General features: G+C 44.9%; 1 protein-coding gene across 1 annotated transcript in view; it reads left to right on the forward strand.

Moving 5' to 3' along the window:
- The window catches only part of WDR97 (WD repeat domain 97), an 850,927-nt gene that overhangs the window by 711,740 nt on the left and 117,527 nt on the right, over positions 1–21,660 (forward strand). The window contains exon 18 of the mRNA XM_073556560.1: positions 17,793–17,958. Coding sequence (XP_073412661.1) covers positions 17,793–17,958 — 166 coding nt within the window. The remainder of the gene's footprint in view (positions 1–17,792; positions 17,959–21,660) is intronic.

The raw sequence follows: 21,660 nt of genomic DNA on the forward strand, positions 1-21,660 counted from the left end.
AGATTTTGTGTTAATAACCTTTATGTGAGTGGTCAAGGGGACTGCGTGAGAGAAGCATTGTTCATCCAGTATCTCTTTCCAAGAGGCAATCACCCACCCAAGTAGTAAAGTCTCCAAGAATGATCCAGTGCTACAGTGGATAACAGTTCTGCAGATTCCTTGAGAAATGTTGATCCATCACCTAGGGGTCAGTATATCAGCAATTCTCATGCTTAAATTTGAGCACCAACACATTCATGGAGTTGTTCTCACCAGAGGCGTCTTTTATGCGGACTTCAAACAGATTTTGACCTCACCTCCCTTTAGTCCCTATCTCTGCTGGGGTAGCACGGAGTAGTTCCTTGATATTGTAGCTTGTAGTGTGGGCCCGCATTTCTTCCACGGTTCAGTTGTACAGACAACAGTTTGTTTTCTATGGCTGATTTTGTGTTTTGAACCTTACGTTGTATCCCACTTGTTTCTCCTTTCTTCACTTTGTTCCTGTCCTTTCTGTAGTTACTATATTAATGATTTTAGGAATAATTACTTTTACTGCATTGCTGAAGTGCAATAATATTTGCCTTTTAACCCCTTAAGCCCCAAGGGTGGTCTGCACGTTCATGACCGGGCCAATTTTTACAATTCTGACCACTGTCCCTTTATGAGGTAATAACTCTGGAGCTTCCATGGATCCCGGTGATTCTGACATTGTTTTCTCATGACATATTGTACTTCATGTTAGTGGTAAAATTTCATTCACATAACTTCCGTTTATTTGTGAAAAAAACGGAAATTTGGTGAAAATGTTGAAAATTTCGCAATTTTCCAAATTTGAATTTGTATGCCCTTAAATCACAGAGATACAGCACACAAAAAACCTAATAAATAACATTTCCCACATGTTTACTTTACATCAACACAATTTTGGAACCAAAATTTTTTTTTGTTAGGAAGTTATAAGGGTTAAAAGTTGACCAGCGATTTCTCATTTTTGCAACACCATTTTGTTTTTACGGACCACATCACATTTGAAGTCACTTTGAGGGGTCTATATGATAGAAAATACCCAAAAGTGACACCATTCTAAAAACTGCACCCCTTAAGGTGCTCAAAACCAGATTCAAGAAGTTTATTAACCCTTTAGTTGCGTCACAGGAATTTTTTGAATATTTAAAAAAAAATGAACATTTAACTTTTTTTCACAAAAAAAATACTTCAGGTTCAATTTTTTTTATTTTACCAAGGGTAACAGGAGAAATTGGACTGCAAAAGTTATTGTGCAGTTTGTCCTGAGTGCACTGATACCTGATATGTGGGGGGAAACCACTGTTTCGGCGCATGGCAGACCTCAGAAGGGAAGGAGCGCCGTTTGACTTTTTCAATGCAAAATTGGCTGGAATTCAGATCGGACGCCATATCGCGTTTGGAGAGCCCCTGATGTACCTAAACAGTGGAAACCCCCCCCCACAAGTGACCCCATTTTGGAAACTAGACCCCCCAAGGAACTTATCTAGATATGTGGTGAGAACTTTGAACCCACAAGGGCTTCACAGAAGTTTATAACGTACATCGGTACAATTAAAAAATCATATTTTTTCCACAAAAATTATCTTTTCACCCTCAATTCTTATTTTTCCAAGGGTAACAGGACCCTAAAAGATATTGTGCAATTTATCCTGAGTGCGCTGATACCCCACATGTGGGGGTAAACCACTATTTGGGCGCATGGCAGAGCTCGGAAGGGAAGCAGCGCCGTTTGACGTTTTTGGCTGGAATTGAGATGGGACACCATGTCGCGTTTGGAAAGCCCCTGGAAACCCCCCACAAATGAGACCATTTTGGAAACTAGACACCCCAAGGAACTTATCTAGATATGTGGTGAGAACTTTGAACCCACAAGGGCTTCACAGAAGTTTATAACGTACATCGGTACAATTAAAAAATCATATTTTTTCCACAAAAATTATCTTTTCACCCTCAATTCTTATTTTTCCAAGGGTAACAGGACCCTAAAAGATATTGTGCAATTTATCCTGAGTGCGCTGATACCCCACATGTGGGGGTAAACCACTATTTGGGCGCATGGCAGAGCTCTGAAGGGATGCAGCGCCATTTGACGTTTTTGGCTGGAATTGAGATCGGACACCATGTCGCGTTTGGAAAGCCCCTGATGTACCAAAACAGTGGAAACCCCCCACAAGTGACCCCATTTTGGAAACTAGACCCCCTAAGGAACTTATCTAGATGTGTGGTGAGCACTTTGAACCCCCCCAGTGCTTCACAGAAGTTTATAATGCCCGGGCGTGAAAATAAAAATATCGTATTTTTTCAACAAACATCATCTTTTAGTCCCCATTTTTTTTATTTTCCCAAGGGTAACTGGAGAAATTGGACCCCAAAAGTTGTTGTCCAGTTTGTCCTGAGTATGCTGACACCCCATATGTGGGCGAAAACTACTGTATGGGCTCACGTCGGGGCTTGGAAGGGAAGTAGTGACGTTTTGGAATGCAGACTTTGATGGAATGGTCTGCAGGTGTCATGTTGCCTTTGGAGAGCCCCTAATGTACCTAAACAGTGGAAACCCCCCACAAATGACCCCATTTTGGAAACTAGACCCCCCTAAGGAACTGATCTATATGTGTGGTGAGCACTTTGAACCCCCAAGTGCTTCACAGAAGTTTATAACGCCTCGGCGTGAAAATAAAAAAATCATTTTTTTCCACAAAAATGATATTTTTGCCCCCCAATTTTTTATTTTCTTAAGGATAACAGGAGAAATTGGACCCCAAAAGTTGTTTTGCAATTTGTCCTGAGTATGCTGACACCCTATATGTGGGGGTAAAACACTGTTTGGGTGCATGGCAGAGCTTGGAAGGGAAGGAGCGCCATTTGACTTTTTCAACGCAGAATTGGCTGGAATTGAGATCAGGCGCCATGTTGCATTTGGAGAGACCCTGATGTGCCCAAACAGTGGAAACCCCCCAATTATAACTCCAACCCTAACCCCAACACACCCCTAACCATAATGTCAGCCCTAACCCTAGCCCTAGCCCTAACCCTAATGGGAAAATGGAAATAAATACATTTTCTTTTAGTTTTATTATTTTTCCCTAACTAAGGGGGTGATATCGGGGGTTTGATTTACTATTTATGGCGGTTTTTATGTTTGGCGGCTGTCGCACGCTAAAAGACGCTTTTTATTGTAAAAATAGTTTTTGGATCACCACATATTGTGAGCTATAATTTTTCCGTATTTTGACCCACTGAGTCATGTGAGGTCTTATTTTTTGTGGGATGAGTTGACACTTTTATTGGTACCATTTTCGGGCACGTGACATTTTTTGATCGCTTTTTATTCCGATTTTTGGGGCACAGAATGAACAAAAACCAGCGTTTCATGAATTTCTTTTGGGGGGGTGCGTTTACACCGTTCCGCGTGCGGTAAAATTGATGAAGCGGTTTTATTCTTCGGGTCAGTACGGTTACAGCGATACCTCATTTAGGTCGATTTTTATGTTTTGTCGGTTTTATGCAATGAAAACTATTTTATATAAAAAATAATTATTTTTGCATCGCTTTATTCTGCGAGCTATAACTTTTATATTTTTTTGCGGATGACGCTGTATGGTGGCTCGTTTTTTGCGGTACAAGATGACGTTTTCATCGGTACCATGGATATTTATATGCGTCTTTTTGATCGCGCGTTATTGCACTTTTTGTTCGGTGGTATGATAATAAATCATCATTTTTTGCTTTGTTTTTTTATTTTTTAAGGAGTTCGCTAAAGGGGTTAACTAATGGGACAGTTTTATAGGGCGGGTCGTTACGGACGCGGCGATAACAAATATGTGTACTTTTATTGTTTTTTTATTTAAAAAAATGAATTTATTAGGGAATATTTTTTTTTTTTTTTTTACTAAGTTATTTAGCGATTCTTTTAAAATTATTTTACACTTTTTTTTTTTTTACTTTATTACATTGTCCCAGGTGGGACATCACTGTCCTGTGACAGATCGCTGATCAGCGATCTGTCACAGGCACTGCTGCAGACTTCCTCATGCCTGCGCTTTGCAGGCAGTGAGGAAGTCAGCTCCCTACAGGCCCCCGAAGGTCCCTGTCGCCATCTTGGATCCGGGGGCCTGTAGGGAAAGAGCCCCCCGCAGCAGCGCTGCACTTTGCGCTGCCGTTGGGGGCGCAGGGAAGCACGGTGGGAGCCCCCTCCCTGCCGATGCTTCCCTTTAACCCCCAGTACACCGCGATCGTGTTTGATCGCGGTGTACAAGGGGTTAACGTGTCGGGGGCAGTCCGTGACCGCCCCTGACACATTGTGGCGGGTGTCAGCTGTGATAATCAGCTGACACCCGGCCGCGATCAGCGGCACTCACCACGTGGGCGCCGCTGATCGCTATGACGTACTATCCCGTCCCTGGGAATTAAGTCCCAGGGCACATGGACGGGATAGTACGTCTCATGGCAGAAAGAGGTTAACTAGAGATGATTGAACCCTCCAAGGTTTGGTTCGGTTCCCAGAACGTACCCGAACCCCATTAAATTCAACGGGAGGCAAAACCAAACATATACACAACACCCTAAGGGGTGCCAAATATCTTCCAAAGAGCTAAAATTAGAGGCAGAAACGTGGCATAAATTGACCCACAGTAGAAATTTGCAAATGGCACAGCAGCAGTCAGCCATGGCCCATGTATGAGGTATCAGGGTCTGGCCCAGCATTTACAGCTTGGAATTGAAGTTTCGATGAGGACCTGGTGTGTTGTGAGTTCATTTTCCCCTTCACTACTGAGGCCCGAGGAACTCCCTCTTCTGGTAAGAAAGGTAGTGAGCCTGATTATCAAACACCTGAGGCTGATGATGATGACTGGCTGAGTGGAGTTACTGACTGGATATAAGGCTGCCGACGCCCTTCTGCCCTGCGGGTGATTTCTCTGTGGGATCCTTGGAGACCAGTCTGAATTCATGCTCCTCTAAAGCTAAGTTTGCTGCTCGGCTTTTTGCATTTGTGCGTTGACTTTGTTTTGCTTTGTTTTTCTGGATTTCTGCCATTCCCTGCTGGGGTGTGCTGAATTCCTTTAGCTCTGTCTTCTGAAAATACCTGAGTGCTGATTTAGTTTTTGAAGCCTAGCTGCTTCAGGGCCTTTTTCATATCAGCTTGTTGGCTTATGTCTTTGATAGGGTTTTGGCAGATTGCAGACAGCAGCCTTCCTGTCCTTTCCTATCTAGGTAGTTTTGGGCCCCGTCTTTGCTCAGTCTATCTTTCTGTCTGTGTTAGTGTTTTCATCTTGCTTCACCGTCATTATATGTTGGGGGCTGCCTATTGCTTTGGGGTCTGCTCTGGGGCAGTTTAGATTTCCCCTTTCTTTCTTTAGGCCTATTTAATTCTCCAGCTGTGATCGAGGGGTCTAGGGCATCGTAGGAACCCCCCACGGCTACTGCTAGTTGTGTTGATAGGTTCAGGGGTCTGCAATCTGATAGTTGCCAACTTCTCTGGTTTTCTGGACTTAGCTTGTATTTCTGTTTTTGCCTCCTACGGTGACTCATTCATAACACTGGTGGTTAAGGGAGTGGTGTAAGCCTTCTTAGCTGGGAGACATCACACCTCATGCAACACCTCCAATTCTTTTTTTTATTCTAGCCACACTTGGATAGCACAAACATCAGTTTTATACAGAACTATTGGTTGAAAAATGTAAGGAAAGTAAAACAGGTAGTTGACTGAAAGTGATTGCAGGCCTGTCTGTCTGAGAGCCCTACTTACACGGACAACACACATGAAGAAGACCCAACTTGGAGTCTCCATATTTCAAAAAATTGTTTGCAACAGCAGGCACAGAAGACATCAAAAGATGGCACAGACTGCAATAATGCAAGATCAATCCATGACTCAAAAAACAACACCATCGCCTAGTCTGCCAAGTCTGCGAATGGGGTGCAAAAGTCATTGGAGATCCATGACTTGTTCATTTTGATGATAGTTAGGTGGTCTACACTTTCAGGAGACAGCCCGATGCGCTTATCTGTCAAGACAGCACCAGCAACGTTGAAGACATGTTCCGAGAGAACACTGACTGCCGGGCATGACAAAACCTCCAAGGCATGACAGTCAAGCTCAGGCCAATCTTCCATTTTTGAAGCCCAAAAGGCAAAAAGGTCCAAATTCGCGATGATGGCACTGATATTCAGCCCAAAATACTCCTGCACCATCCTCTCCAGTCGTTCACAACGTGTCAGACTTGTACTCTGTTCTGCTGGTGCACGAGCTGGTCTAAAAATGTTTGAAATGACTCACAGAAATTGCTTATGCCACTTACACTGCTGCTGCTAATGTTTTTGCGGTGACACCTTGATGTTCCCGAGGTTCAAAGTCTAGAACTGTGATGCACACTGTGTGCCTCACTGCTGTCTTGGGGAAAACCACTCTAAAGATTGTCTACAAGCGTGTTTCGATACTCCAGCATGCGCGTGGCGTCCCTTTCAGGGGGGGATTAAGCATCTGGCAAAATTTATTCTTGTTCAGTGGCGCTAGCAGAGTGGCAACCCGGTAGTTAGCACTATTTCTAACCATAAGAATACGGGCATTGTGTTGAAGATATTGCAGCAAGTAGGCTCTCATGTGTCAAACGCTTCCATGAGGTCCAAGTCCATGGTGTGTTGGTGGCAGGGTAACACTCAAGGTTGCTTTCTCTGTTCCCTGCCGACCACCATGGACAACAGAGAGGGGATCATTATCCTCTTCAACTCCTGACTGTTGCACGTCCATCATCTCTTCCTCCTCAATTTGTTCCTCGGCTCCTGCACCTTCACTAACATTTTGGTCTGGTACCATGAGCCCCCCTCGATCTCTGTGATCCACCTTCCATTGCACTCGCCTGTGCGACGACAGTCTGGAATTTAGAGATATTGTTATCCTTTCCGCTGCCTCCTCTGCTTACACCTCTTCCTCTGGAACCACTACCTCATCACGCAGACTATTCAAAGTGTGTTCCAGCATGTAGATGATCGGAATAGTGATGCTGATGACGGCATCGTCGGCGCTAACCATCTTAGTAGCCATTTTGAAACTGTGCAGAAGGGTGCAGAGATCCTTCATCTGTGCCCACTCCGCAAGCATGATGTGCACGACGCCCACACTGCGTTGGCACAGGCTATGCAATAGTACATACTGCACCAGGGCTCATAGCTGCTGCCACAGTCGCTGAAGCATGTGCAGAATGGAAAGACCTCTGTAGCGATGCAACCAGATGACCTGTGGGCTGCGATCGTCGGAAGTGAGCAAATAGCGACCGTGCTTTCTGCAGCAGCGCATCTAGGCCAGGATAGTGGCGGAAAAAGGGCCACCACCATGTTTGCACCATTATCGCACACGGCTTTCCCTGGCTCCAGGCTCAGTAGAGAGAGCCTTTGCTCTAACTTGGCCTGGATAGCTGTCCACAACTTTTGAGCTGTGTGACTGCGATATCTAAGGCATATTCAGTTTAACACTGCCTGATTGCAGTGAGCCCTGGCTGCACAGTACAGAGGTGGGGGAATTCTCTCTGCACTCTTGGAACATGTGTCTCGTTGAGGGCACAGGTTGAGGACCTTAAGGAGGTGGAGGACTCAGAAGCAGTGAAGGAAGTGTTAGATACAGAGGTTTGTCCTGCAAGCCTTGGGGATCCCAAGGTTTGTGGAGCAGGCCCTTCACTGCCTGCCCCTACAGTCAGTAGAGTCACCCAGTACCCAGTGAGATGTAATGTCCCTGCCCATGTTTGCTTGTCCAGCTGTCAGTGGTGAAATGCACCCTGACAGACATAGATTTTTTCAGGGAACGGGTGATGTCTGCAACATGCTGGTTTAGCTCAGGCACCGCTTACTTAGAGAAGTGATGGTGACTGGGCAACTGGTACTTGGCGACTGCGATGACCATCAACTTTAGGAAGCTGTCTGTATCCACCAGGTGGAAAGGCAGCATTTCCGTGGTCAACAGATTGGAGATGGTGAAGTTCAAGCTTAGTTTTGGCATGTGTGGAAGGAAACGTTCTTTTACGTGACCGTAACTGTTTGACAGAGGGGCCTGCTGCTATGCTGAGAGATGGTGGAGTAGGGTGAACAGGACAAACTGCTGGACTGTGAGTGAGGTGCAGGTGGAAATGTTATGGTGGATTGAGAAAGATGTGTTGTGCTAGGTGACACAAAAACAGCAAGCATGTCCACTTCTGTAACAACTGATGGGCTCTCAGTCACCCCGACTGTAGGGGTAAACAAATGGAGTTTCTGCAGATGGAAACCTGTGTGAGAACACTTGGCACGGTGACGGAGGTGGAAGAAGCAGCAGATGTGGTTGATGGGACGGCCAGTGGTTGGCGAGTCTGCAGTTTAGTGCAGTGAGATTCCCATACTAAGGCATGTTGATTGCACATGTACCAGTTCATGCTTGTAGTTATCAAATCATTGCAATTTTTGCCTCTACTGAGTTTTTGTTTGCAATTTTGGCAGATAAGGTGAGTTGGGTCATCCTTAGCGATCTAAAAAAAGGCCAAGGCTAGACAACCCTTGCCACCCCTGCGAACTGCAGACTTGTGACCGGTGCTGGCCACAGCTAGAGTTGTGGCTGAGGATGCAGTGCTTGTCGTGGTTGCATCACTCCGTGTCCATGCATCAAGCTGCTATGTAACCTCCTCGTCTTCCTCCTCTTCCACCTCCTCTGCTGAGCTACTCAGCTGCGTACCCCTGGGTTCACACCAAGTGGGAGCTGCAACCTCATCGTCATCCTCTCTGTTCTTACACTCCTCACCTTGAGTCACCCTCCTTCTCTTCCTGCTTTGACACCACAGTTCAGTCCACAAGCAATTCTGGTATCTGAGTCTCATTAGCATCACCTACACCCTTGGTGGTTAACTTCTTGTGATGAGGTTCTGGATTCTGCTCGGACCCTCCTACGTCCGTCCCCAGTTCCAACATGAAAAAATTTTGGCCATCGGTGAAGTTGTTTTCCTCCTCTGGATTCTGTGAATCTTCGGAGCAGACCTCTGATGCCCATGGAATACAATATGTGAACAGCTTTGCATAACGGCCCATCTGAGGTTCCCCACAGTCAGTTGGGCATTTGGAGATTTGTGACATAGGGGGAATAAGGGTGACTGAGGTGCCAACTCTGAAGATTGTACTGTGTGGGATCGGGAGGTGGAGGAAGAAGAGGAGAGGCCACTTGATGCAGCGCTTTCCATCCACTGGAGCACATGCTCTTTCTGGCCCTCATCTACAAGGCATACTGCTGCGCGACTGAGAGAGAGTGGAGTAGGCCGGCCAGTAAAAGATGTTGTTAGTGGTTTTTGGATAGGACGAGATGGTGTTTGTTCAATAGAGCTTTCGGTAACTTTACCACTTAAACCACTGTAAGGTAGCACTTATTGTTAGTGTTGGGGGACACTCGCTTGGCAGCGCATTCACGTCACACAGGAACACTTTCCGTTAAACAGTCTATGTGGTTTATTGAACGGCATAAACCATATAAACCAACACAAAGAATCATAGAATCATAGAATCGTAGAGTTGGAAGGGACCTCCTGGGCCATCTGGTCCAACCCCCTGCTCAAAGCAGGATTCGCTAAATCATCCCAGTCAGATGTCTGTCCAGCCTCTGTTTGAAGACTTCCATTGAAGGAGAACTCACCACTTCTCGTGGCAGCCTGTTCCACTCATTGATCACTCTAACTGTCAAAAAGTTTTTTCTAATATCTAATCTGTGTCTCCTCCCATTCAGTTTCATCCCATTGCTTCTAGTCTTTCCTTGTGCAAATGAGAATAAAGTTGATCCTTCTACAATGTGACAGCCCTTTAGATATTTGTAGACAGCAATTAAGTCTCCTCTCAGTCTTCTCTTTTGCAAACTAAACATTCCCAAATCCTGCAACCTTTCCTCATAAGACAGGGTTTGCAGACCGGTCACCATTCTGGTCGCTCTTTTCTGAACTTGCTCCAGTTTGTTGATGTCTTTTTTAAAATGTGGTGCCCAAAACTGGACACAATATTCCAGATGAGGTCTGACCAAAGAGGAGTAGAGGGAAATAATGACTTCACGTGATCTAGACTGTATGCTTCTGTTAATACATCCTAGAATTGCATTTGCCTTTTTTGCTGCTGCATCACACTGTTGACTCATATTCAGTCTGTGATCTATTAGTATACCCAAGTCTTTTTCACATGTGCTGTCACTTAGCCCTATTCCTCCCATTCTATATATGCTTTTTCCATTTTTATTGCCCAGATGTAGTACTTTGCATTTCTCCCTGTTAAAAACCATTCTGTTAGTTGCTGCCCACTTCTCCAGTTTATTTAAATCTTTTTGAATCCTCTCTCTCTCTTCTCTAGTATTAGCTATCCCTCCTAGCTTTGTGTCATCAGCAAATTTAATCAGTTTACCCTCAATTCCTTCATCTAAATCGTTGATAAAGATGTTGAACAATACAGGGCCCAGGACAGAGCCCTGTGGTACCCCACTTGAGACATTCTTCCAACTGGATGTGCAGCCATTTACGACCACTCTTTGGGTCCGATCACTAAGCCAGTTATGAATCCACCTAACAGTTGCCTTGTCCATTCCATACTTAATCATTTTTTCAATAAGGATTGTATGAGAGACTTTGTCAAATGCTTTGCTGAAGTCAAGATATACTATATCTACAGCATTTCCTTGATCCACCCAATCAGTGATACCGTCATAGAAGGAAATTAAGTTAGTCTGACATGACTTATTAGTTACAAACCCATGCTGACTCTGTTTAATCACTTCATTCTTATCCAGGTATTGACATACATGTTGTTTAATAATTTGTTCAAAGATCTTTCCTGGTATAGAAGTCAGACTCACCGGCCTATAGTTACCTGGGTCCACCTTCTTCCCCTTTTTTGAAGATAGGAACAACATTTGCTCTTCTCCAGTCTTCTGGCACTTCTCCTGTTCTCCAAGAATTTTCAAAGATTATAGAGAGGGGTTCAAAAATTTCTTCTGCTATCTCCTTCAGTACTCTGGGGTGTAATTCATCTGGACCTGGAGACTTGAATTAATTTAGGCTAGCTAAGTGTTTCCTCACTATCTTTCTGTTTATAGATATCCTGGATTCTTCTATTCCCTTAATAGGACAGTGAATAACAGTTGATGTTACATTTCCTTTCTGAGAGAAAACAGATGCAAAATAGGAATTTAAAAGTTCAGCCTTCTCAACATCCTGTCTTACCATTTCATCATTTTCATCCTGTAAAAATCCTATAGCATCTTTGACTTTTCTTTTACTTTTGACATATCCCCAAAATCCTTTATTATTGCTTTTGACATCTCTTGCAAGCCTCAATTCATTTTCAGCTTTAGCTAATCTGATTTGTGCCCTGCAGGTTCTGCAGACAGCATTATATTCTTCTTTAGATATGCCTCCCTCTTTCCATTTTATAAACATTTTTTTCTTCCTTTTTAGCATGTGCTTAAGTTCTGTGTTCATCCATCCTGGTTTCCTTAACTGCTTCCTATTCTTCCCTCTTTTCGGAATTGTTAACAACTGTGCTTTGAGAATTTCATTTTTCAAGATTTCCCATCCTTCCTGGACATTTTTGTCTTTAAGGATATCCAGCCATTGGATCCCTCCAATTCTCTTTCTGAATCCCTTAAAATCTGCCTTTCTGAAATCTAACCTTGACGTCTGAGTCTTCACAGGTCTTCCGCCTCTAGTTATCCAAAATTCTAAAATAGCATGGTCGCTACCTCCTAGGGTCCCAGCCACTTTTACCTCCTCAACCATTTCCTCCCTGTTTATAAGGATTAGATCCAAGGTAGCAGTTCCCCTTGTTTTCTCCCTTACCTTTTGGAAGATAAAGTTGTCAGCAAGAGAGGATAAGAATTTCCTTGACCTGTTAGTTTTGCCTGAGAGAGATTCCCAACAAATGTCTGGATAGTTGAAATCTCCCATGACAACTATGTCATATTTTTTGGAGAACTTGGCCATTTGATGCATAAAGAGTTCATCCATAGCTTCAGCTTGCACAGGCGGCCTGTAGTAAATGCCTACAATGGTGTCCTTTCCATTGTTCTGTCCTTGTATTCTTACCCAAACAGTTTCCACAGAACTCCCAGTCTCTGAAGCTTCAATCTCTGTGCAGATATACGCGTTTCTAACATACAATGCGACACCCCCTCCTCGTTTATCAAGTCTGTTTCTTGCAAATAAGTTGTATCCTTCTAGTCTTGTATTCCAATCATGTGTATTGTCCCACCAAGTTTCAGTGATTCCAATGACATCATATTTCTTTTCCTGTGTTAGTAGTTCCAATTCTCCTTGTTTGTTGCCCATGCTTTGTGCATTAGTATAGAAACATTTTAGTTTGTGATTGGTTTCTCTTTCTCCAATATTTTTATTAATTAGATTCTTTCGTCTTTGTTCTTCCTTTCCACTTCTAATAGCAGAGTTCTCAATAGCATTTGTCAGGTGTATGGCTTTTTCTGGTCTTTTGCTTCCCTTCCCATGTTGTTCTAGTTTAAAGCTCTCCTTACAAGTGTAGCAAGGCGACTTCCAAATACATGCTTACCAGTCTTCGTAAGGTGCACCCCATCTCTAGCAAGTAGTCCATCGTATAAGTAGTTCACTCCGTGATCCAGGAATCCAAATCGTTGCTGACGGCACCATCGACGTAGCCAGTTGTTCACCTGCAGAATCTTATTCCACCTCCTTGTTCCATGGCCATCCACTGGGAGGATGGAAGAGAAGACCACCTGCGCTCCCAGTTCTTTCACTTTCTTGCCTAAGTCTTCAAAGTCTCTGCAGATGGTTTCCAGGTCGTTTCTTGCAGTGTCATTTGTCCCCACATGTAGTAGCAGGAATGGGTAGTCATCTGTAGGTCTGAAGAGTCCTGATATCCTGTCAGACACATCTTTAATTTTTGCACCTGGAAGACAACACATTTCTCTTGAAGTTATATCCGGTCTGCAGATAGCGGCCTCAGTTCCTCTCAACAGGGAATCCCCCATGACCACCACTCTCCGTTTCTTCTTCACAACATTTTTCTTTCTCCATCCAGGAGGACTCTGAAGGCGTACAAGGTTGCTGCTTGTTGGCAAAGTCTTATCCTGATGTATTTCTTCATTGTTTTCCTGCGTGAGAGCCTGGTACTGGTTTCTGAGCAGTATGGGTGCTGACTGCCTCCTGATCCTCCTGCTTCTCTGGGTCACATGTCTCCATTCCTCTGTTTCTTCAGGTGCACTTCGAATTTCTTCTCTTTCTGTAACATGAAGAGATAATTCTGCTCTGTCCAAGAACTCTTCACCTTCCTTAATGATCTTCAACGTAGCTAACCTCTCTTCGAGATTTTGCAACTTTTCCTCCAACAGGGACACAAGCTTGCATTTGTGGCATGTGAAGTTTGGCTTTTCCACTGGTAAATCTGTGAACATGTAGCAAGAAATGCAGCTCACCAAATGGCTCCTGGCCTCTTCCATCTTGAGATTTCTTAAAAACGATGAAAGATGAGCCCAAATTCGCGCGCCGATAGTGATCGTTGAGCTCGCGGAGACTCTTCACTTATCCTTGAAGGCACTGGGAATATGCAAATGATCTCCTCAAGACTCTTCCCCTGGTTTTCCGATTTCCTCTTTTCAGCTGCAACGGCCAAAACCCAGTGATCGTTGAGCTCGCGGAGACTCTTCACTTATCCTAGAAGGCACTGGGAATATGCAAATGATCTCCTCAAGACTCTTCCCCTGGTTTTCCGATTTCCTCTTTTCAGCTGCAACGGCCAAAACCCAGTGATCGTTGAGCTCGCAGAGACTCTTCACTTATCCCAGAAGGCACTGGGAATATGCAAATGATCTCCTCAAGACTCTTCCCCTGGTTTTCCGATTTCCTCTTTTCAGCTGCAACGGCCAAAACCCAGTGATCGTTGAGCTCGCGGAGACTCTTCACTTATCCCAGAAGGCACTGGGAATATGCAAATGATCTCCTCAAGACTCTTCCCCTGGTTTTCCGATTTCCTCTTTTCAGCTGCAACGGCCAAAACCCAGTGATCGTTGAGCTCGCGGAGACTCTTCACTTATCCCAGAAGGCACTGGGAATATGCAAATGATCTCCTCAAGACTCTTCCCCTGGTTTTCCGATTTCCTCTTTTCAGCTGCAACGGCCAAAACCCAGTGATCGTTGAGCTCGCGGAGACTCTTCACTTATCCCAGAAGGCACTGGGAATATGCAAATGATCTCCTCAAGACTCTTCCCCTGGTTTATTGAACGGCATAAACCATATAAACCAACACAAAGAAAACAGTCTTGTTCACCAGATAGATCAGTGTTCACATTAGAGCTCCGCTCTCTCAGTTATGAGGCCACGCAGGCTGTGCCATGTCCAGTAACAGGCTCTATAGCCTCAACATAGTTATTTCCCCCTGTCTGGGGTTACCTCTGGGGAGCTCCTGCTCCAGAGGCTGCATCTTGGTTAGTCCTTTCTCCCAGGGAAGCGGCCACACTGGACTCACCGTTCCGGAGAGTGCCTTATTCACTAGGCCACCCCACGTTTCCAGAACCACAGCCGGGCAGTGGCTTCCCCAAATGCAGGCCATCACAGACTCTGCTCGCACACGTGGCCAGTCCGGGTGCTGCTCAGGGATCCGACCCTACTACTTAGGTCTCCCAACACACCGGCCTCACCAGGTCCAGGGCCTCAGCGGGTGCTATTCAGGACGTCCGTCCCATCCTGAGACCGTCCAGCACTCACGTCTCACCGGGTGCTATTCAGGGATCCATCCCTACTCCCAGGGACTCCCAACACACCGACCTCACCAGGTCCAAGGTCGCAGCAGGTGCTATTCAGGAAAGCAGCACACCTTCCAACACCTAGACCCTCCAGGACCTTCCACCCTGAACCATTCAGGTACACACTCTCTCCATGTGACCAGACCTCAGACACATTATATGGTCCATAACCACACCCACCGATGAGGTATGGATCACATGCCTATGACCTCACTAAAGGTCCTATTTCACACAGCCACACACAGAGACTTTATCCTGGACATTCAGACACGCCCCTGGGTGGGTTTGTAGGTGACTGGTTCCGCCCATCTCACCAAGCCACCTGAAAGCCTTCCCTGACACATAGTAAGAAACACTCAGCATTACCTCTGCTGATTACCACATATTTCAGCTTCCATCCCAGGGCCACCCACCCTGGGATACATAACAGTCATTTACCATCCTGCCGTTCATCCTTTCTCCATCACAATAATGGAGATGCCTGTGTGCATGACCCAGACAGCACCCCCTAGTTGTCGCAGCGGTCACTGCATCACGCCACGTACACGCACACATCGAATACCAAGCCTATTCCCCCTTCCACCATGACATTGCTTTTTCCCACTCATGTTGGAAGTAGCCTTCCTCTCTTGTAAACTGCTATTTCACAACCGTAGGCCCACAGCTGTCAGTCACCTGTCACTACAAGAACAGTCACTATTTATTTTCTTAGATAGTGTGCCTGAAAAGCACTCTTATGCCTAATGATTTTGATGAGCAGATGTGGCCTTCATCACTACAACACTGTTTTATCCCAAAAGATTTGGATTAGCAAATGGAGCCTCCTGACGGCCACACAGTTTTTCCACAATCTACGTCGATGCTTGAAGAGCGATTTCACACATGACAGGATCCTATTTAGCTAACGGACATGTTCACTTGCAGCATTAGCGCAGGAGCGACCTCTTTGCGTTGTTACACTGAGAAAATGGCACCAACAAAACAAGATATCTGCTCTTTTATATATATATATATATATATATATATATATATATATATATAGAGAGAGAGGGATAGGTGACATTGGCTGCCAATCGCAGACAACCTTGTGTCATGACGTTGTGGATGGTTTCTGTGGTCTGATTGGTTGCCGGAATGTACACACATTCAATTATTAAAAAACAAAACAAAATTACACTCCGCCGCTCTTCTAACCTTGACAAACCCCTCTCCTCATAAAACATGTCTCCCCCGCTCATCATACAGCTGATTTTGAGATCGGCGAAAATTTTCCGAACAGGTTCGCTCATCCACACTTTTAACTCCCCCTTTACAGCCTCTGAGCCTTTTTAATAATGGCCAGTGACTTTATCAGGTTTATCCACTCTGGCTGCCCTGATGGTTGAATCGGCAGAGTATGCGTAATTTGGCATTGTACTCCTCCGTACACACCGGGATCGGGAGGCAGCTTTTGTTGGGAGTCTGGTGTAGATCAAAGGTTGGTAGAGGAATCGTTTTAGAACTTAGGTGTGAATAAGACTCAAGATACAAATTGGGTTGTATGAAAAATGAAAGTTTTTCTGTAATATTGATTTACTTAGCAATATACTGTAGATTCTTGGAAGTACTTCTGAGGAGGTAATATAAGATTTCGGGGATTGAGGAGCACAATGAAGTACTTACAGTGAGCTCGGCTGGAGCCAACAGTCAATTGGTGAGTTCAATCCTTTGGTTTTTGTAGTGATATAATCTGTCCAGTGACGTCCGGGATATTCTTCAGAGATCAATGTAATCTAATTTGTATGACAGAGTATAGTTTGCCTCCAGCTCTTGAGAAGGCTTGAAGGTTTAGACGTCGAAGTTATGATGTTGGATCCTTCTATAGTTTTTTGTGAAATGGTGTAGATATCCAGAAAAATCTTGCTGTTCGTGTAAGGAGTTACAAAGACTGTTGTAAGCCCCACACACATCCCGGTAAAACATTGGTAAATGTAAGTGTTCTACTCTGTATATATTATGTCCCTCAATGCAGCTATGCGTACATTGTATATAGGGAGAGTGCAGTATTTAAGTTAGCCCACTAGGTGGGGCAGATTAGGACTAAATAATAAAAACATAGGAACCAGTAAATTTAGGAGGGGCCAACTGTGGGTGAGCTGTAGGATTTCCTCATTCTGGTCAGTAGGGCCTGAGCGCCCGGACAGGGCAGGTGAACCCCGTAACGTTAAGCAAGGAGCCCAGTCGTTCAGGGCCTGTGAACCGAAGGTCACAACCATGAGAGAATGCATTGCAGCTCCAATATGTGGCAGCTAACTACATGGGCTGATGCCTTTTTGTCTGGGACGAAACTGACAGGGGAACTCCTGAAGATAGTTAGACTGGCCAAAAGGAATGCTGCGGTACCGAATGAGCCAGTACGATCCTGGGACATTCTGGAAGAAGTAAGGGAAAGCACAGAGCCAGAAAGGAAAATACTCTGTGATGCTCCCTGTGATATAACTGTGATTGAACTGAACGTACTGAGAATGGAACCAAGTAAACTCATTTATGTTAAGTTGGAATTGGACTCTGTCTCTCTTTGTTTGAAACTGCCGGAAAGCAGTCCTCAGCAGCTTAGAGGGGATCCTGATGGAACAGAGAATGAGACAAAAGGTGCAGATCAAAGGGGACATTGTCTACATGTGGCGGGAGACCAGGGCGTGATTGAGCAACCTATGTCAGCCACGGCTACGACTCTGGCTCCCCTCACATTCGGTGGAAAGTTATGGAGCAGGGAAGTCAGTGGCTGCCATCTTGGCACCCATCTGCACTTCTGTTCCAAAGAGAAACATGGGATCAAGGCCCTGAAAATACTCCTGGTGCACCTTCAGGTAGGACGTGCAGTTCTATTGAATGGAAGTGTGCCAGGAGTATTTTTAGGGTCTTCGTCTCATGCTTCGCTTTGGAAGGGGAGTGTGCCAGACAAATAGAGGTGTCTCCAATTATAGAAGTTAGGTGCTGAATATCTCCGCAGCTGTAACATTGCGCTTAGCAGTCTCCATCTTGTACCTACAGGGGGAGGTTTTTTGCGCTCTTCAATGAATTTGGTGTTCATGACCCCCATGGATTTCTTGCTAAGAAGTGCAGCTCCTGGGACAGTTGGGACGAGACTGGAAATGGGAGAGAAGGTCTGAAGAAAATCTGTGAGGACTGGTTGTGTCTATGGACTTTTCGCTTTATGGTAAGCAGGTATTCTGCCTTGTGTAGTACTCCTGATAAATGAAATAACAGGACAGCAAGTTGTTGTATTGTTTGCTGTGTGATGGTGAGGATTTCTGGAACAAATGGCTTCATGACAGGTCTTTTGGGACAAGACCAGCTGATGACGAAAATGACGCCAAATGATTAAAGGTGATGAAGAGCATTGTAGGACTGGATAGTGATAAATAATAATCATAAGTTTATGTCTATAACACCAACATATTCGACAGCACTTTACAATTAAACGGGCGCATAGACAGTAATAACATTACAGAGTAACATAGCGGTCATCAGTTACAGGAGGAGTGAGGGTCCTGCGCCAAGCTACAATCTATGTGGAAATAGGGGGGACACAGGAGGTCATAAGAGCTCGTGGTGTACAGTCCGGCCATCATAATAATAAATGGAGGAGTCCTATAACGCTGCCCGTCACCAGCCTATATGCAGGAAAAGACGGTGCAATGATGAGGGCAGTCGATGGACCTGGGCGCCAAGCTGCATGTTGGTTAGATTATGGACCCTTGTAACGTTCTAGTTCCTATAAAGACATACAAGTTCACTGCCCATGTAATAATGTCCCCTGTCTTGGCCACTTTCATGGCCCCCTTCCAGGTATAATGTCCCCCATCCTGGACCCTTTCCTGTAATTAAGTCAACCATCATGGGCCCCTTCATGTTCTAATTTCCCCCATAATGGCCCCTTCCTGTAATAATGTCCCCTGTTATGGGCCCCTTCTTGTAATAATGTTGACCATCCTTTCTCCTTTCTGGTATAATGATCACTATCTTTGGCCCCTTCCAGTAATAATTTTCCCCATCATGGGTCCCTTCCTGGAACAATTTTCCTCCGTTATGAACCCCTTCCAGTAATACTGTCCTTCATAATGAGCTCTTCCTGTATAATGTCCCCATCCCGGTCCCTTCTTGGTATAATATCCTTCAGTCTGACATTCTTCTCTAACACTTTATTTTTTATTTGAAATATGCAATTCTTACCCTGCTCCACTCCCAAGACACATGGTATCCTCTTCTATAGCCTGCGCAGGGACCGGCAGTTGACTTTGGCATGCCCGCCATGGGCACTGAATGATGTCACTGCCATGTCATGCCTTTTCTATGCTGCAATGCATTTCTGATGTATGATGATGAAGATTACAGAACAGGACAGGAAGGTGCCTTGATGGGGGATTAAAAGACAAGACCATGTGATGATGAGGATTACAGGACCAGATAGTGCGATGATGGGGGCTTACTGGACCGGATAATTTGATGATGAGGATTACAGGACAGGAGAGTGCAATGATGAGGAATAAAGGGCTGGATGATGTGATGATGAGGAATATAGGGCCAGATGATGATGATTACGGGACAGGACAGTGTGATGATAAGGATTAAAGTACAGGACGGTGCAGTGATGAGGATTACAGGGCAAGATGGTGCGATGATGAGGATTACTGGACAAGAACGTGCAATGGTAAGGTGTGATGACAGGGCAGTGAGATAATCAGGATTACAGGGCAAGATGGTGCGATGATGAGGATTACAGGACAGGAGTGTGTGTAAGGATTACTGAATGAGGATGATTGCAGGACTGAGTGATGTGTTCATGAGGAATACAGGATGCACAGCAGTTGAAATAAGTATTGAACATGTCACCAATTTTCCAAGTAAATCTTTCTAAAGTGCTTTTGATATGAAATTTTCACTGTATGTCAATAACCCATCCAATCCACACAGACAAAGAAATCATCCATAGATGTCTATAAAATATGTGAACAGTGGGTACGGAAAGTATTCAGACCCCTTTAAATTTTTCACTCTTTGCTTCATTGCAGCCATTTGGTAAATGCAAAAAAAAAGTTGTTTTTTTTTCTCATTAATGTGCACTCTGCACCCCATCTGGGCTGAAAAAAAACCAGAAATGTAGAAATTTTTGCAAATTTATTGAAAAAGAAAAACTGAAATCTCCCATGGTCATAACTCAGCCCCTTTGCTCAGTATTGAGTAGAAGCGCCTTTTGAGCTAGTACAGCCATGAGTCTTCTTGGGAATGATGCCACAAGTTTTTCACCCCTGGATTGGGGGATCCTCGGCCATTCTTCCTTGCAGTTCCTCTCCTGTTCAGGTTGGATGGTGACCATTGGTGGATGGCTATTTTCAGGTCTCTCCAGAGATGCTCCATTGGGTTTAGGTCAGGGCTTTACCAAATTGCTGCAATGAAACAAAGATTGAAAAATTTAATAGGGTCTGAATACTTTTCGTACCCACTTTAAGTATGAGAAGTGACAGAGGGAAAAAGTATTGAACAGATGAAGAAAGAGAGGTGCAAAAAGCCCTGGAAAGTCCTGACACCGGCTGAGATCTATCAGTAATTTGAAAGCAGTCCTACCACTTAAGGGGGTTTTACACTAAGCGATATCGCTAGCAATATCGCTAAAACGTCACTGGTTTTGTGACGTTATAGCGATATTGCTAGTGATATCGCTATGTGTGATACTTACCAGCGACCGGCTCCCCCGCTGTCCATCGCTGATCGCGCGAGAATGTCCGGCTCCATTTCTCGTCGGGCGCTTCCTGCTGAGACTTCCTGCTGTGACGTCCAGCGACGCGTGGAGGCGGGCGGGAGGACGTCTGGATCGCTGTGTGTGAATGGTAAGTATCGTGCGCTGCGTCGCTGCTGCATCGCTGTGAGGTCTTTCTGTATGAAAGCTCACTAGCGATCATTTAGCGATGCACCAGCGATCCTGACCGGGTGGGATCGCTGGTCGGATCGCTGGTGCATCGCTAAATGTAAAAGGGCCTTAAGTTAGAAATAATATCAGCTGGTCCAACTGATGGCCGATAAAATGGTGTCTCCTTACCAAGGGGCCACACAAGACACATCTTGTGATGGGGAAAACCAGTGAGCTGTCTCAAGACCTTCACAAACTTATTGCTGCAAAGCATACTAATGGCATTAGTTACAGAAGAATTTCTAAACTACTGAAGATTCCAGTGAGCATTGTTGGGGACATAAGCAAGGAGTGGAAAGAATATAATTTATTCATAAACTGGCCACATCCAGGTTCTCCCCAAAAGATTTCACCATAAACCAGCCACGACCAGGTGCTCCCCACAAGATTTCACCATAAACCGGCCACAAGCAGGTGCTCTCCACAGGATTTCAGACAGAGGAGTAAAAATATTTAACAGAAGAGTTGTGCAAGAGCCAAGGACCACCAGTGGAGAGCCAAGGACCATCAGTGGAGAGTCAAAGACCACCAGTTGAGAGCCGAAGACTACCTGTGGACAACCAAGGACTACCTTTGGATAGCTACAGAAAGACCCGGAATGAGCAGATACAATTGTTTCATAGAAAATGATAAGTAATGCACTCAATCTCCATGCCCTGTATGCATGTTCACCACACAACCTCCATGGCCTGTATATCCGCTCCCCGTGCAGCCCCCATGGCCTGTATGCACGCTCGTCACGCAAGACTCCATTGCTGAACAAAAAACATGTTAAAACGCATTTAAAGTTTGCTCAGCAACATTTAGACAAGCCTGTGAAATTTTGTGAAAATTTAATCTGGTCAGATGAGACCAAGACTGAACTCTTTGGATGCCATAATACCGTGTTTCCCCGAAAGTAAGACCCTGTCTTATATTAATTTTACCCCAAAAAGTCCCACCCTGTCTTAC

This window comes from Dendrobates tinctorius, unplaced genomic scaffold, assembly GCF_039654945.1.
Source record: "Dendrobates tinctorius isolate UK_male_01 unplaced genomic scaffold, ASM3965494v1 ptg000235l, whole genome shotgun sequence".
Taxonomy (NCBI): Eukaryota; Metazoa; Chordata; class Amphibia; order Anura; family Dendrobatidae; genus Dendrobates; species Dendrobates tinctorius.